The 15,363-nt window shown below is 39.4% G+C and overlaps 1 protein-coding gene across 2 annotated transcripts in view; it reads right to left on the bottom strand.

Moving 5' to 3' along the window:
- frya (furry homolog a (Drosophila)) overlaps window positions 1-15,363 on the bottom strand; it is a 39,805-nt gene that overhangs the window by 1,425 nt on the left and 23,017 nt on the right. The window contains exons 32-61 of one of the 2 annotated variants that reach the window (XM_063492961.1): window positions 14,828-15,084; window positions 14,573-14,719; window positions 14,304-14,472; window positions 14,036-14,126; window positions 13,855-13,937; window positions 13,270-13,420; window positions 12,992-13,095; window positions 12,535-12,720; window positions 11,527-11,725; window positions 10,981-11,102; window positions 10,676-10,863; window positions 10,420-10,514; window positions 9,744-10,324; window positions 9,461-9,558; window positions 9,218-9,388; window positions 8,979-9,119; window positions 8,328-8,507; window positions 7,384-7,548; window positions 6,961-7,035; window positions 6,652-6,822; window positions 4,253-4,453; window positions 3,582-3,725; window positions 2,635-2,798; window positions 2,340-2,547; window positions 1,841-1,990; window positions 1,670-1,768; window positions 1,498-1,581; window positions 688-705; window positions 389-499; window positions 81-286 (exon numbers count right to left, since the gene is read on the bottom strand). In XM_063492961.1, coding sequence (XP_063349031.1) covers window positions 81-286; window positions 389-499; window positions 688-705; window positions 1,498-1,581; window positions 1,670-1,768; window positions 1,841-1,990; window positions 2,340-2,547; window positions 2,635-2,798; window positions 3,582-3,725; window positions 4,253-4,453; window positions 6,652-6,822; window positions 6,961-7,035; window positions 7,384-7,548; window positions 8,328-8,507; window positions 8,979-9,119; window positions 9,218-9,388; window positions 9,461-9,558; window positions 9,744-10,324; window positions 10,420-10,514; window positions 10,676-10,863; window positions 10,981-11,102; window positions 11,527-11,725; window positions 12,535-12,720; window positions 12,992-13,095; window positions 13,270-13,420; window positions 13,855-13,937; window positions 14,036-14,126; window positions 14,304-14,472; window positions 14,573-14,719; window positions 14,828-15,084 — 4,759 coding nt within the window. The remainder of the gene's footprint in view (window positions 1-80; window positions 287-388; window positions 500-687; window positions 706-1,497; window positions 1,582-1,669; window positions 1,769-1,840; window positions 1,991-2,339; window positions 2,548-2,634; window positions 2,799-3,581; window positions 3,726-4,252; window positions 4,454-6,651; window positions 6,823-6,960; window positions 7,036-7,383; window positions 7,549-8,327; window positions 8,508-8,978; window positions 9,120-9,217; window positions 9,389-9,460; window positions 9,559-9,743; window positions 10,325-10,419; window positions 10,515-10,675; window positions 10,864-10,980; window positions 11,103-11,526; window positions 11,726-12,534; window positions 12,721-12,991; window positions 13,096-13,269; window positions 13,421-13,854; window positions 13,938-14,035; window positions 14,127-14,303; window positions 14,473-14,572; window positions 14,720-14,827; window positions 15,085-15,363) is intronic. The other variant, XM_063492962.1, reaches the window with a different exon arrangement.

Raw genomic sequence — 15,363 nt, 5'->3', positions numbered from 1 at the left:
TATTTGTTTTAATAAGTGACACATTTATCAAAAAAAAACACTTTTAATAAACACTGAAACAAGAATTTTACTTTTCTCACCTGCACACACGAATGTAGTGAACAGCGGTTGGAAAGTCATTGTTCTTCAGACCTTCTAGGATGGCCTGCACTGCAGCCTCGGAGGAGCTAAAAACCAGCTCAGAGCAGGAACTCTCACAGGCAGCAATCTCATCATTTGCCACTGAAGCAGCTGCTAACCTCAGGTTGCTCTTCAACTCATTAAGCTCTTTGGACATGTTTGTCAGCTAAAAGTCGAGAGGGGTTTATGTTACTGAACAAGAACACAGACAAAAAAGTGTGTTTTATGCCTTCAAAAACTGAAGAAAAGCAAATGCAGATATACCTACCTCTGGAACAGAGCTTATTGCATGGACCTGTTCAATCAGCTTGCAGTAGGACTGAAAAAGCAGCAATAACTGAAAGTGGAGTTTGTAGAGTCTTTGACAGAGCTCCAGTTGCTGAAAGTAAGAGAAAATGATTATCAGAAAAAAAGTCTTTAACTTCCTGTTTCCTCCTTTTTAAAATGTCTGCACAACCACAATTAAAGACTTAAAAAAAGTATTCTTTTGCTGAAAATGACAATACAATAAATACAATGTTGTTTTGTTTTAAATCGGAAAGTAGAGACAAGCCTTTTCCAACTTACAGCCAGAAATTCCATTTGCTATCAAGCAAGCATGTTACAGGGTAGAAAAGAAGTAAGAAGTAAGGAAAACACAGAGAGAGAATGAAATTCATGCAAATGGTCATTATTTACAACATAGAGTGGGTGAGAAGTATAGAACAGGTCTAACTGGTGTCATTTTATTGACATGCACAGAGGAAGAAAGTTAGGGTAGATGTATGTGCAAATTAGGAATATGAAGAGGGCTTATAGTTTCCATCAACTATTAAATACAAAAAATAAATAAATAAAAACATGTTTTTAAAAAAGAAAAAGAAAAGCCAAGCAAATTCTGCATGTTAATCAGCACTCACTTAAGTGACAAACTCATACATTTTAACAGCAAAACTTTCTATTTTGCTGTTAACCTTCTTCAGTTATGAAGCCTGATTAAATTGCAACATAAGAGAGCTCACTCCCATGCCCAGAAGAACTGAAAATTAACACAATGCACACTGGATATGAAATATTAAACGTGACGTGCATCAACTTAAGTTTGTCAAAAACTTTATACAGTGCAAGAGAATTAGAGGTAACACTCACAGAGCTACAGTATCACACAGTAATCCCAATGCAGAAAGTACAGTATGAAAGATCAGATGAAATGGAATCCTTCATATGTTCAGTTCAGTTTTTGTTAAATGTACATAATCAACAATTATTTTGGTTGTACACTGGCTTAATGCAGTATCTAAGCCAAAGTAAATACTAACCCACTGCTTTACTTTATCCCACTGTTGATATGATAGCATGAGATGCTCAAATAAATATATTTATAATAATAATTATTACCTTTTCCTCATGCTCCAGTGGTTGACATGTTATCACCGAACCCCCAGCACTCTTGGGAAAAGCAGCTTTACAGTTGCTCAACCACTGTGTAAAACAGAGGTCAATTTAAATAACTCAGCAACAACATACAGGTGACATCTAGAGTGACAAGCACATGATAAGAACCACTTACTGTGAGAACTGCCTCCTTTCTGTTGTTGTAAGTATCAAAATATTCTTGAAGTTCCAACACACTAAATTTCATCTTTTCAAGGAGTCCATAAGACATGATCTGGAAAAATACCAATTTTGTCATTAAATTTGTTGAAATACACTGGAAGTCGCTAAATGTCAGGCAACTTACTGTGTCTGCATCAATAAAAAGTGTTGGGCACTCTGAACATGATGTCAGCATCTGAGAAGACCTCAAAAACTTTGATCCTAGTCCTCTCAGGCCATCACCAAGGTAACTGACGGCGTCACAGGTCAAAGAACAAAATTTGGTTTGGATATTCTGCAAAACATAAAAAACATGCTGTCTGTAACACCACCAGAATCCCGCCTACATCATTTAAGGCACTAGTACATCCTTCATTAATTCAATTTTTCTGAAATGTTGCCCTGTCAGCTTTGGTCAGTGAAGTGAACAACATCCGGTTAATGAATCTCAGGAGATTTTCAAGCTGAAAGCATCTACGGAGTGACCTCAATTTTCAATTAAGCAGTCCTCTTCTGAAAGGTCAGTTTGCCTTATAGCTAATCCTGTTAACCTTTCGGTTTAATTATACAATTTGACATCTCATACTACACGTAGCGCTGATGTCTTTTGGGATTAGGCTGGCTACAGGGTCAAGCTATAATACCTGAAAAAGTGAGGAAAACACATGAAAAGTGTAGACGGCACAGGACCCATCTGAGTCAGACACAAGCTGGTTGATGTGGCTTCGCCAAGCCTCTTCTGCATCATCGCACATGGTTGGCTGGAAAGCCGCAAGGATGGCGGAGAAGAAAGGTGACGGTGGTGGTGAAGAACGCGACTCCAGCATGTCATCTCGCTCTTCCTCAGCAAGACTGAATGGATATGACCACATCTTAGGAGAAGTGTATTTTTCATGACACTTTATTTATAGCTAAAAATTTAAATGTTGCAATAGGTACCTTGGTAAGCAGCCTTCAAGATCTAGTTCTCCTTTGTAATCATTGTTAGTTCTATCTATTGTCAAACTGTCAGCACAGTGATACTCAATGGGCAGCTCAGTGATGGAGAGAGAAATGTCATTCTCATGGACAATGTTGTCATCATCTTCTTGTGACATCTCATGCTGAAAGAAAGCAGAAGAGACAGTTGACAACTGGTAATATTAATGTAATTAATTACAAAATAAATACTGAGGCAGCATGCATGACATGCATTCCCTCTGTTATTTTTAGTTATTAAACAGTAACACTAACCTTGCCATGGGACCCTATGGACACTCCTTGTGGTGTTTTCTTTTATTTGGTAAATTTAGTGTGCAAAAATTTTGCCAATTAAATGGATAAAAGATTTGAAATTAGCCAGCATCGTGGCTCTGCACACTCAGAGATTGAAACAGGCAATGTGTAAACCTTTCCTGATCTTCCACATGCCGAGAGATTTTAGTTTTGCTTACAGCCACCCACACAGAAGCAATAGGTATACACATTGCCTTAAATAGACAGATGCAGAAAGAAAGAAATGTTTTTTGTTTCTACTGCTGGCTACAACCCCTCACATCCCCAGACAAACTGCCACAATTAAAGTTAGACAAGAAATAGCCCAGAACCCAAAGCGTTAGAGATCACCTGCTTGTCAATTTTAGGGTTTTTTTTATGATTTTGCATGCAACTACTGAAATATCAAGAAAAGGTCACTCATGCTCTACTCTAAAGAAAGGAAATGTAGAAAAGTCACAGCGTTGCAAAATAACACCTATGATTGCCTTAACCGCAAGCACATTTAGCATTCAATACACGAGAAAACACAACAGCTCCTATTTAGCAAAATTAGTAAAGAACTCCATTATAGAACTACGATAGGAATTAGTAGTTCCCAGAATCTCAGACACTCTGAAGCCCTTATTCACCCGCTGCTTCGAGTCCTCTGGTTGTTGGACCTCGAAACTTGGATTTTTGGTGCTCAGAGGAGTCGAATTTGCTGAAGTGGTATCGCAGAAGGGAGAGGGAGAGTCAATGCTACTCATCTCTGCAGTTGGAGAGAGGCTGACAGTCTGAAAAAGAGACAAAGAAACATTTAATAGAATCTTTTAAAAAACGGACACTGAACTAAAAACAACAAAATCCTCTGAAACTGTATCACTGACAGTAGTGGAGTTTCTTAAAACGCAAAAGCAAGAGGTGAAGATGACGGCTGTGTTGAACAACAGGTTTCAGTCTGCTACGGCAACTTTAGCAACCTGTAGCTAATGCTGAATAGCTCTTTCTGTCATGGAATAACAGAAAGATAATGGAACAAGACAGAATGTGACAGAAAGGCCCATTATATTTTCAGACTTGAAAATCTGGCCCTAAGCTTGACACTAGAGGAAAAGTCTTAATCTGAGAGAGAAAGACATTTTTTAAATCCTATACAACTTGGCACAGAGAGTGGCACAATAGAAAAAACTCTTGAATTGTTAAGATATAAAGAGTTTGTCCTTGAAATCCCTTTTGCTTGTTACAGTTGGTTTTAACTGTTATTTGAGGTTTTACCTTCATTGTGATTTTCAATTATTATAACACAAATGAATAAACTTACAAGCTGTGAGTGGGAGAGTGTCCGGCTGGTGGTGAGGGAATCCTCCTCAGATGACTCGTCTGAATCTTCATGAGCGAGCTTGCTGAGGCTGGGCATGCCGCTGGACATCTGACTTTCCTCCAAAGGCTGCAGGTCATTTCGGTCCAGACTGTCCATAGAGCGTCTACGCACACCCCAGTTGAAGTTGTCCATAGTCTCTCCCTGCAACAGTAAACATCTGTTAGATACTGAGTACCAAGTAGCACAGCATAGTCTTTTCTCCAACACAAACTTCATAAACATACTTCACACCAACATTTACACAACCATGCAGTGCTGGTTCAGGGAGGGGACAGTTTATGGGAGTTTTTTTTCCCTTCAAAGCTAAAAAAGGAAGGAACAGCGGTGCTCAATGCAGTAAGCCCTCCTTAACATGGTCACAATTCAAATATTAACAGGCTTTAATTGCTTTGGTCTTTTTAAAAAAATACAGAGTGATTTTTCAAGCTGAGGTGACTCCACGGATGCTAGCCAACTCTCACGTTCCACCAAAGCTCCACATCAACAGACAAAACAAGCATATCCAACTATGATTAGTTTAAAACCTGTCACAGTAAAGGCTCTGACTTTGACATTTCTTGCCCATATTAATCATTTAGGTTTTTTCGGTCGAGTTTCCTGAAAATATGGTGTTAGTGAAGCCTAAAAACCACACTAAGTATATTTCAGAGTCTCAACAAGTAACAACAGCTTTTTCTTACATCCTTGGCAAATAATACAGTTTAAATGTTTACAATTAGTAAAGGTAATTTACTGTTTGGATTTCAGTGTGATGGAGGGTTAAACCTGAGCAGAACTTCTTCCACTGAGTCTCTAGATGGAGCCAACACTCCATGATATGAACAACTGTGGCGTGCTTTAGAAAATCATATGATGTTGACCAGATAGCCATATAACTATAGAAAATTATGATTAAATGTATTCATTTTATGTCAATCATATGATAAAAAATATTAATAAACATTATGATAACTTATTACGTAGTTATGCATCAGCAAACAATGAGCAATTCAGAAGCCTGCACGCCAAAGTAGGATCTGAGCTTATTCAGCTAATAGCAGAGTTAACCCTGGGATTTCAGTATTATGAAGACAGTTCACTTCTTACTGGGGTACCTCCCCATGCTAACTTGTGCTGCAGGTTATGTTTGAGATAAGTGATCAATTCTCTGAAGATCACTCAGACCTCTGGATGGTCTCAGATTTGTAAAGAGCATCCTAAGTCTTATCCCTGATGAGCACCAGTAATAAAAATAGATTAATTGATATTCCCTGACTTTTCACAGGAGGTTGACAGATTTTATATCATCTCAGACTGCAGGACACCACTGAGGCTGCAGCTGAAAGAATAAAAACATTAAACTGTACAAACTGACATACATCAAAGCATTAATTTAATGGAATAACTATTAAAACCCATCAGTTTTTTCTGTCACGTAATGGTACAGCTTGATAAGTCTGTCAACTTACATAGTGCCAGCTTTGCTTCCTGACTTCACATAGTCAAGACTTTAATATTAAAAATCTTTTCCGGGCTTACTGACTGAAGCACTTAAAATGTGTTTGTACAAAGCGCACGGTTCCTTTCACACACACTCACATTACCAGTATGTCTGCAGCAGGCCTGTTGTTTCAGCCTGAATTCTGCAATTAACCTCTCCGTATTTTCCTAATATCACAGTTTTGTCTTTCCTTGTAAGATTAGTTGCTCTTTTGCTAGTAGACCTGTCAATGTTTCTGATTGGTCAGATGCTGCCAACACCATCCCTTTCGTGTGAACACACTTGTAGCTAGACTGGAAAACCCTGGGTTGAGCTATTGAGTTGATAACCACAGTCACATAACCACTTAGGCTGAGTGCCAGTGTTAGATCAAGTACTGGTAAATGTGGTAAAACAGGCTTTAAGATGCCCTATATTTCAATAGCAACTACTAGACCATGATGATAAGCCTGGTGAGAGAACTAAGAATAACATCCTGTGTTTCCAATACTCTACTCTCTAATACAGGGACATTGCAGAATCAGTTTTGTAACTAACACAGCATGCATGCACACTTTCCACTCTTTGCCATCAGTTGACTAAAATATTTGCACAAGCAAATTGTCATTCATAGAACACAGCAAATAAAAATGTAACACAACTAAACTTACCTGTAGCTCCTAGATAGCACAGATAGAAAAAAAACACAGAAAAAGAAACCCCGTTACACAGAGCAGGCAGACTTGACCCAACACAGTACTGCTCCTCAGCGGAAAATTCTCATTACAGTCTTTATACGGTTTTGTTACTGCTCTTGTTTTACATCTGCTTTAACATCTAAAGTATAAGTAATTATTCTACCAAGAGTCCCATGACTCACCTCTCCATCCTCAAGCTCAACATCCAGGAAGTCAAAGTCTCTAAAGACTCTGAACTGCTGCTCTGAGGTGGTGTCATCTGTGTTTTCTGGTTCCCGAGTCCCGTCATCAGAGGATACCTGGCTAGGCTGGTGCTCCATAAGATCCAGCTCCCCACAACTTGAGAAGATCACCTATACCGAGCAACGAACAAAGAAAAACAAAAAAAGGCAAAATTGTTATTTAAAAAAAAATCCATGATTAAAAAAACGATTTTAAGGTTAAGTTCAGAGTGCTGAATTTCCCAACGGACAATATAAAGTATATCTTACTGAAGGATTTTTTGTGAGCCCCACTTCTTGTCCCAGCAGAGACAACACATTCACCAGTTTTTCCCGTGTTCTTTTCTGCAGAAGGAAAGAGAACACGCAAATATTGTGAATAAATCCCCTTAATTTGATTCACATTATAGTTTTTTGTGAACATTTGACTTTTGCATCTGTTTGAGTATCTTACCATTTTCAAATTCAGTCTCATATTTGCCTGGCATCAACATGCATTTTCCCTTATTTGGATATACAATGGGATTTAAATTTTGGGAATAAACAGGATGAAGACGTCTCAAACACAGCATATGCATCAAATACATCCTGCGCTGTGCTTGTCTTGCATAATGAAATACAATTACATGCAATGTCTTCATTTGTCAAATCCTAACAGTTTTACACTCTGACCCCTTGGGAATAAGTTTTCACCTGAGAAGATTGAGGCCTTTTCCAGCTGACTGGCACCAACACGTTGTTTAAAGTGGATCCAGAGGAGGTAGAGGAGGTGCTGTGAGTCACTGCTGTCGTCATGCTCTTCACATCCTGGCCTGGAGTGCGTCGGAGATCATCAAAACGACGACCAATCACTGGCGTCTGAAAGAATGGACACAAACAAACAATTGTGAGGACAAAATTAAAATGAGCAATAGCAGGAAGAAGAGAAAGTCTTTCTCTGCTTAGTCAATCCATTACTCATGCTCCTTGACAGCTCCCGCTTCGTCTAGGCTCACAGTTCCAAAATGACTGTAAAGCAATCAATACGTCAAGATAGGCTGATTGCTTTTTTACAAGTGGTCACAGCTTTTATTCCACTTGACATTCAAGAAAAAAACCCAAAACAAACACATCAACTTCCTCGGTTTTATACTCAATCTTAAAATGTCTGAATATCATAACAACTATCACTGGTGTGCCCAGTATGTCTAAAGTTTAAAGCCACCCTGTTGGCTGCTCACTACAACTCCCTGACTCACATACAAAGACGGCAGCAAAAAGCTGACATCATTTCCTGCCATTCATGAACTACACAAACAGCTCCCTGTTCGGTTCCCACACATACGCCGCTCTGCTTGTATCTTTTACATCGCTTTCCAGCTCAGCACTGCTTGACTAATTGTGTTTACCTTTCACGCTTTCAAGCTAATCTCACAGGGTTTGGTCGAAAAGAAATATCACCATTAAGGAAGGGGAAGAAATGTTTCCTTTCCAAAGACCTTTAAAAGATTCCACACAACCTCAACAAGTACCACACCCTGGAAAATACAGGGAAATATACAGGGGCGAGCATACATTTCAAGGATTAACCTTTCTTTTCACGAGAACAACAAGGACTTTCACACAGTGAAAAGAAAGTCAGAGAAATGGCCTCTAACCTGAGATATGTCAAAGTGGAAATCCAGCGTTTTCCCAGGCAAGGCCTTGGAAGAGCGGTCCCAGACACGGCTGATGTCCTCATAGGAGAGGTCACTTTGTGGAAATGAAGGCTGTGCCAAACTGGCCGATCGAGAAACCACCAGCTTGAGTATATTCTGTGCTTCTCTCCAATGAACAGTCTACAGCAAAAACAGAAACACACACAACTTCACCTGTATGTGCAGACAAAGAGCAACACAAGATGTAAAAACACAGTTTTCATGTAGTTTTATTTATAGTTACAGAGGTACTAAAGGGAAATGGATGCCATATGAGAATAAGCAGAGGCCTGGCCCATAGCAGAACAGCAGACTGTTTATAGATTGGGTGTGTCCACACATTTACAGCGCTGACATAAGACAGCTTTTTCCTTTTTTTCACATGAGTACTAAGAAAAAGAGCAAGGAATACAAGAGTCTTACGCAGAGCTCTCAGCTAAAGATTTGAACTGAGCACATGCGCATGCAAAGTATATGTTAGTGAGTTTCTACAAAACTGTCAACTTATTCTATTTTTAAGATATGTTCGATGGCACATAAAGTCACTGCATATTCAAACTAATACATTCCCGATAAAAAAGGACCAATAGTTTTGTTAATATTTTAACTCACCTGGACAAATTTCTCTATTGTCTTGAGCACCTCTATGTTGAAGGGTTTGGCTTGAATTACACTCAAGTCCATGTGGCTCAGGAGGCTGTAGATAATTTGCAAAAGGGTCTGCTGCATACTTGGGAGACCTTTCTCCAACAGCTATTACAACAACAAAAGAAAAGAAAAGAGAAAACTCAATTTACATAGTACTTTTAACACACTGTAATTGTGACTTAGCACCTTTCAGCTGTACACACCTCTGCCATATAAGTGACCAGACTCAGGGTGATATCCGAGAAAGCTTCGTGAAGATATCGACACACCACATTGACCCAAGAGAAGCAGTCTCGTGTGTAGGAGTGTGTTTTGTACAGAGCCATGACATGAGCAAGGTTGGAAAGCTTGGCATTGTTCTCCTCAAGGCATACCTACACACACAAAGGTGTGTTAGTTTAAGATGTGAAATTAGTGAAATGAAAAGAGGGATAAAAATGGCAAACCTGTGCTATCCTCTCAGCAACCTCCTGACAGAACTGTGTGGGGCCATCAAAGTTCTGCACCAGATGAGGGAGCAGGCAGAGAACATTCAAAGGAAAACCTAATAGACAAAAAAAACAAACAAACCCAAAAACAAAACAAATGACATTAATATACAATTTTGGAAAAAAAGTCACAAAGTATGTGTCTTTATACAAGTACAAAAAATATAAATATATAAATGTAAGGTTTATCTGTCCACTGTTTACTTTTAAAACCACTTATTTATTGATTCCTACATTATACCTATGGCTTGTGACGTGTCCACAACAGGCACTCGCGACACAGGAGTCAGTTGGCATAAGAGATGAAGCGTGAGATCGGTTGTAGACATGGAGGTGAAACCCTTTAAAAGGAGCTGCTGCAGCCCAGTGAAGGTGCTCCATTTTAGCTGATTATGCAGTTTCTCCAGCTTCTCTCTGTTTTCCTGTTTGTCCAGTGACATGTTGGCCAGCAGCTTATTCAACAGTCTTAAAGACATCTGATACTCAAACTCAAAGTCTGACTCCATCAGTGACACTGCCACCCAGAAGATGGTGGCTAGCAGGTTGCTGGGGTGGTTGATGCTTGTCGGGTCAGTCACACTGTCTCTAGATGAGGATGAGCTGCGAACCTTAGCTAACAGAGCTTGCTGTTCAGAGGCTTGGATACGGTCCAGTGTGGCACTGCGTGGTGGATCAGACCACCGGTCTACCTCTCCAAACTTCTTGGGAACAGAGGAGCTCCTTTGATGTCTGCTCCTTTCTTCTCTCCTAAGATTGAGCTGCCCTGTGCTCTTCCTGTTAGATAGCAGCTTGAAACTGGTGAGGAATTCTGGGGACGAGGCTCTGTAATGATAGCATGGGGAAATAATTTAAAGTCACTACATATTTGGGCAGAAATACCATCTTTGAACATAAATTCATGTAGAGGAGACACAAACCTTGTCAAAATAGCCATGAGATCACTGTTTTTGAGACACTCAGCCAAGTTATCCACCACTGACTCCAGCGTGAGTAATATTTCCATCACATAGCCCTGGCAGAAAAAAAAGACACACATGGATTTTTAGAGTGTATTTTTATAATACAATTATAATTTTCTACACTGATGACCAACATTTAATACCATAAATGAGGCAAACAAGAAATCTCCACATAAAAACTGGCACCATTCAAGTATACACACAGCGCTCTGACCTGCACTTCTTCTCCGTGTTCACCGATGACTTCCACCAGCCTTGAGAGAAGGTCAGACACAGCGTGGGCAGATATTGGCTGGCGAAGGGCTCGAAACACCTGAAAGGAGCGGCCAGCGTAGTGACGCGATGAGCTACACAAGGCTGTCTGCAGCGCTATGTCGCTAAGCTGCTGTTCCAGATGGAAATCTGACAAAGACATAGACAGAAATGTGTAAATGAAAGTCATTCAGTTACGCATAATGTTTAAGAGATAATCAAATTAAAGAAAATGAAAGAATTACTGTTACAGGCATACAGAATTACCTGACTTGGACTCTTTGAACACAGATACCACATATCGCAGAAAATTTGTCAGCTGCCCAGTGCTTTTTGAAATTTGGTTCTTTGGTGAAATGTCTTCATGGCACCACAGCGGTCCATATGCTCTATAAAACAATCACTTTTAGTTACTGAAAACAAACTATATTCTGAATCATTCAAATTAACAGTGCCAAGTCCAGCATAAGGTGCCTGTCAATTAATACAATCCTAAATATTTTTTTAATTAGTTTTGTAAGATGACAGTTTTAATTTAAATTTACAGTGTGTTCAATTAATCGTGGGAAATGCCAGTCATATTTAAATCTCAGATCTAAGCTATGCTTATAAGAAATTGCATTATCCAGCAGCACCACTAGGTGGGAACCAAAAACCAGAAATATAAGAAGTTTATCACCATATCAAGCCCATAACTAGCAATATTTTAATACATGCAGCCATACATTTTTTTCTGTTTGCAAAACTACAGTCTAAAAACTCATGCATTTGCTAAGTGACTCTAACGGAAGAATTACAACTCTGTGTCCATACCTTGTGGTTAAAAACTCAATTAGCTTGTTAGTTTTGTCATTCACTTTATTGGAGGCCACCAGCTCTTCCACCTCCTGTGAAATCTCCGGCAGGTTGCTGCTGCTGCCCCCCAAACTTAAACTGGATGACGTAGACGAAGAACTCAAACCCGAGTCTGGCCCGGGAGATGCCTGACACTCCCGCAGGAAGTCAAAACCTCCTGAACACATCGCAGGAACAGGTGTGTGATTACAAACAAGTTACAGTGGTATATATTTTATGAATGTTTGATTTCATATACCTAACTGCAACTTTAAGCTACAGATGGATTTAGCCAGTGCAAGAAGAAGAGATGCTGTAGTGAGCAGCATGACTTGTGCTAAAACATTTTCAGGGATGTAGATCCAGTAGTTACTATTATTATTGCTGCAAAGCTAACCACTCTTTTGTTATAAACAAAAAACCAAACCTTTGTGTAAGAAACCACATATTACACATGAACATAACACGCATGTAAGAGAAAGTTGTATAAAGCATGTTTACTTTTGCTTTTAAACTATTGTTATAGCATTTTTTTATTGCTAATAAAATACATTTTTATTGGATATACATTTTCTTTTTTCATATGGTCAAATGGACAACAAATACTTTCAAAATGTGAAGACATTTGCAAAACATTTTATCAGCTAAGAGAGGAGCTAAAGCCAGCCATGCAAGCTTTAGCAGATGGCCCCAATTTGGGAAAGTGGATAAAAATAGCAGAATGGAATGCTTTAATCAAGACCTTTGATGTGCTCTGGACTCCATATTGCTTTTGGCACAGCATCCAAATATTTTCTCTCAAGATAAGAACCTTATCTATTGTCTAAAAGGAATGCTAGCCATTCCTTCCTGATGTTCAAGTTTATATTAGCCAAAGACAAGATCCGCATGTCAAAGGGCCAGCTGCTCAGTCAACCTCATCTAGGTCTACTTTAACCATTCAGTGAAAAGTGAATGTATTTATACTTGAAAAGGGCAGATGCTTACCTGAAGGCAAGTACTCCATCTGAATGTTTGGTTTGCAGGTGAGGGTTTTGGTACCATTGATCTCACGTGTCTGCAATAAGACCGCTGCAATAGTCTGGAAGTTGTTGTCGCATGACAATGCGATGAGCAGGTGGAGGAGAAGTCGTTTACTGTGTTCAAACACCTCTGGACGAAAGTGATCCATGCCTTGAATAAAAACAACATAATTAGACAAATAAGTCTATTTAAGTATAATAAGTCTAGTCGATTCAATTTAAATTTCAGCTACTCCTTGTGGTCATCTGGCATGAAGTAGCACAGTACAATATTACAATATTACAATATTACAATATTACAGAGAGAACATTAGGGATTCTCTCTGAGCTGCAGTTTTCACTCAACTCTACAGTGCATCATTAGATATGTAATCATTATACTACAGCTGTTAAAGAGAAGACTGATAGTACAGTGAATTTACCCAAAAACAGTGAATGTAGCAGCAAAGGCAGGTGCATGGTCCAATCCTCGGTCACACTGTGGTCCACGACCATCTCTGTCATGAAGATGACCGCTATGTTACACCTATAATAAGCAAACATTCACACTATTAACCCTCTGAGTGAAACACCATTTTATATCCTAAGAAAATCAATTTCTTAAGATAGATTTAAATGAAAACTGTAGTATGGTGGATACAGATAAATACTATTACAGTAAATTCATTTAGAAGCAACATAGCAGGTTATAGCAGCTAACCTGTGCAGTGGTCCCCTGGGAGTGATGGTCTCTGGTAAAAAGTCCACTAGTGGAGCCCAACATCCTCCAGTCAGAGGCATGGGCAGAGGGTGGGGCTGGTTGGTCTCAATAACAGCCACAAACCAGTCAGCATAGGGTGGCAAAGGTTCACCTGTATGGTTTAAGAGCCCATTGTTCACACTAGCAAAACATTAGATAATAAACCCATGATGTAAATACACAAAAAAGAACTTCAGTTTTGAAATATAGTTGTCATAACTAATTTCCAGAATTCTTTTAATAATCGTCAGATTATGTTTAGCCACATTTCTCTCCAGAACCATTTCAGGCTAAGAGGGTTTAACAAAGCTGTTTTTGGGTCACTAGCAGCAGTGTCGGGGCCCTAGGCTCAACTCCTTGTATTTTAGTGCCAATTCTCACAGAGTCTCTTAAAAAGCCCCAGGCCACTTTGCACTGCTCATAAATTATCACTGGCACATGGCTGATTACCAATGTACCCTCCAACCAGGCTGTATATTCTATACTCTTCAAAACCATTACAACCACATTTTTTTTCTCAGGTGCTTGGTACAGAAAAATACTCACTCTTATCTTCATCATAAGATCCTCCCGAGCTGTTGCTGTAGCGTGATTCCAGACGATTATGTGCTCGTATTATATGAGTAAGCCTGAAGTCACAGAAAAAGATTTTTTGATAATAGGGTAGGGTGTTGATAACACTGTGTCAAATCAATCACACAATTAAAGACATTTTTGCCCACTGCACCTCTCCTCATTCTCCTTTAAAGTCTTGGTGTCATCTGTATCAGTGAAGCTTTCTTGGCCTGCAACAACAGTATTGCTGCTTGATGTGGTGCCTAGAAATTAATCAGAAATCAAGTGAGGCTAAACTCCAACACTGCTTCACATGCACAATTTGGATCTTTCCCAGAAGGGAATTTTAATGATGGTTTACAAAAAACAAAAAATATATATGTATATGTATATATATATATATATATATATATACACACAAGCTTTTTTAAAAGATGTACCTGAAGCAGCTGCAGAAGCCTTGCTTGTGGCTGTAAATCGATAAAAAGGAGGGCTATCACAGTGTTGCACCACAGGATTCACAGGATCAGTCTGCTGTAACTCAAATATCAGTTCCTCCATGGTTTGGATTGTGTTGTTTCGGCACAGATAGATCACCACCTTCTTGATCTGAATAAATACACCAACACATTTCTGTGAGAAACTGTAAGGATACAAAAACCAAAAAAAGAAAGCTACATAACATTACAAACAGGGTTTGATATCTTACATATGGGAGAAGGGCAGTGTCACTGCTGACACCACACAAGCTGATGAGAAACTGCAGTGTGGTTCTCAGATTGTTGCTCCATTTGTCATTGCTGACTAAAGCATTCCAGGCATTTTCCATTTCTGGTCCAGGTAGATCATCACCATACTGGGAAGGTAGGGGGTTAAAAAAAGAACATATTCCATGTTAACTACGTTTATCTCAGATTACCTACGCCTCTTTAGATAAAATCATATTTCCCAAGCATGTGGTTACCTTGGCGGTCATAAACATGAGATTATTGAGAACCATAGATGTAGCTTGTAGGGAGCCCCAGCCAGTGCCTTTTAGTGGGTGCGATGAACCTGCGCTGGTTAATTGGCTAGAAGAGTTGTAACTTGAGGAGCATGGTGAGAACATTGGGAGCAGCAGGCCGCTATCAACCAGCTCTATGTTACCAAGCCAGGGCAGGAGGTAGGTTAGCATGATCTGCCTCCCATTGGTATGAGTGGTGGGGAACCTCTGGCTAACCTCTGGAACAAGCAGAAGGAAGGCAATACAGTGGTCACTGTGGTTTTTTCATTTTATAAGAAACTGAAACACATGCTGTACATTCAGTTTCACCATAATTGGCAGTTTGATCCTGATCCGCATATGCATTAAACTTAAACAGGGCTTGTCCCTAAGTCAAGTTGGGCTCTCTGTGTGTCTGTGGTTAGCAGAAGTGTCCATAAAAAGAGGTCTGCTTCTCTGGGGGATGAGCCAGTAGTATTTAGAAAGAAACCGAGAGAAGATGACAAGCCTGTGAAAAG

This window comes from Pelmatolapia mariae, linkage group LG14 (genome assembly GCF_036321145.2).
Source record: "Pelmatolapia mariae isolate MD_Pm_ZW linkage group LG14, Pm_UMD_F_2, whole genome shotgun sequence".
NCBI lineage: Eukaryota > Metazoa > Chordata > Actinopteri > Cichliformes > Cichlidae > Pelmatolapia > Pelmatolapia mariae.
Note: the sequence above shows the minus strand (reverse complement) of the source record. Positions and strands in the feature narration are given on the sequence as shown.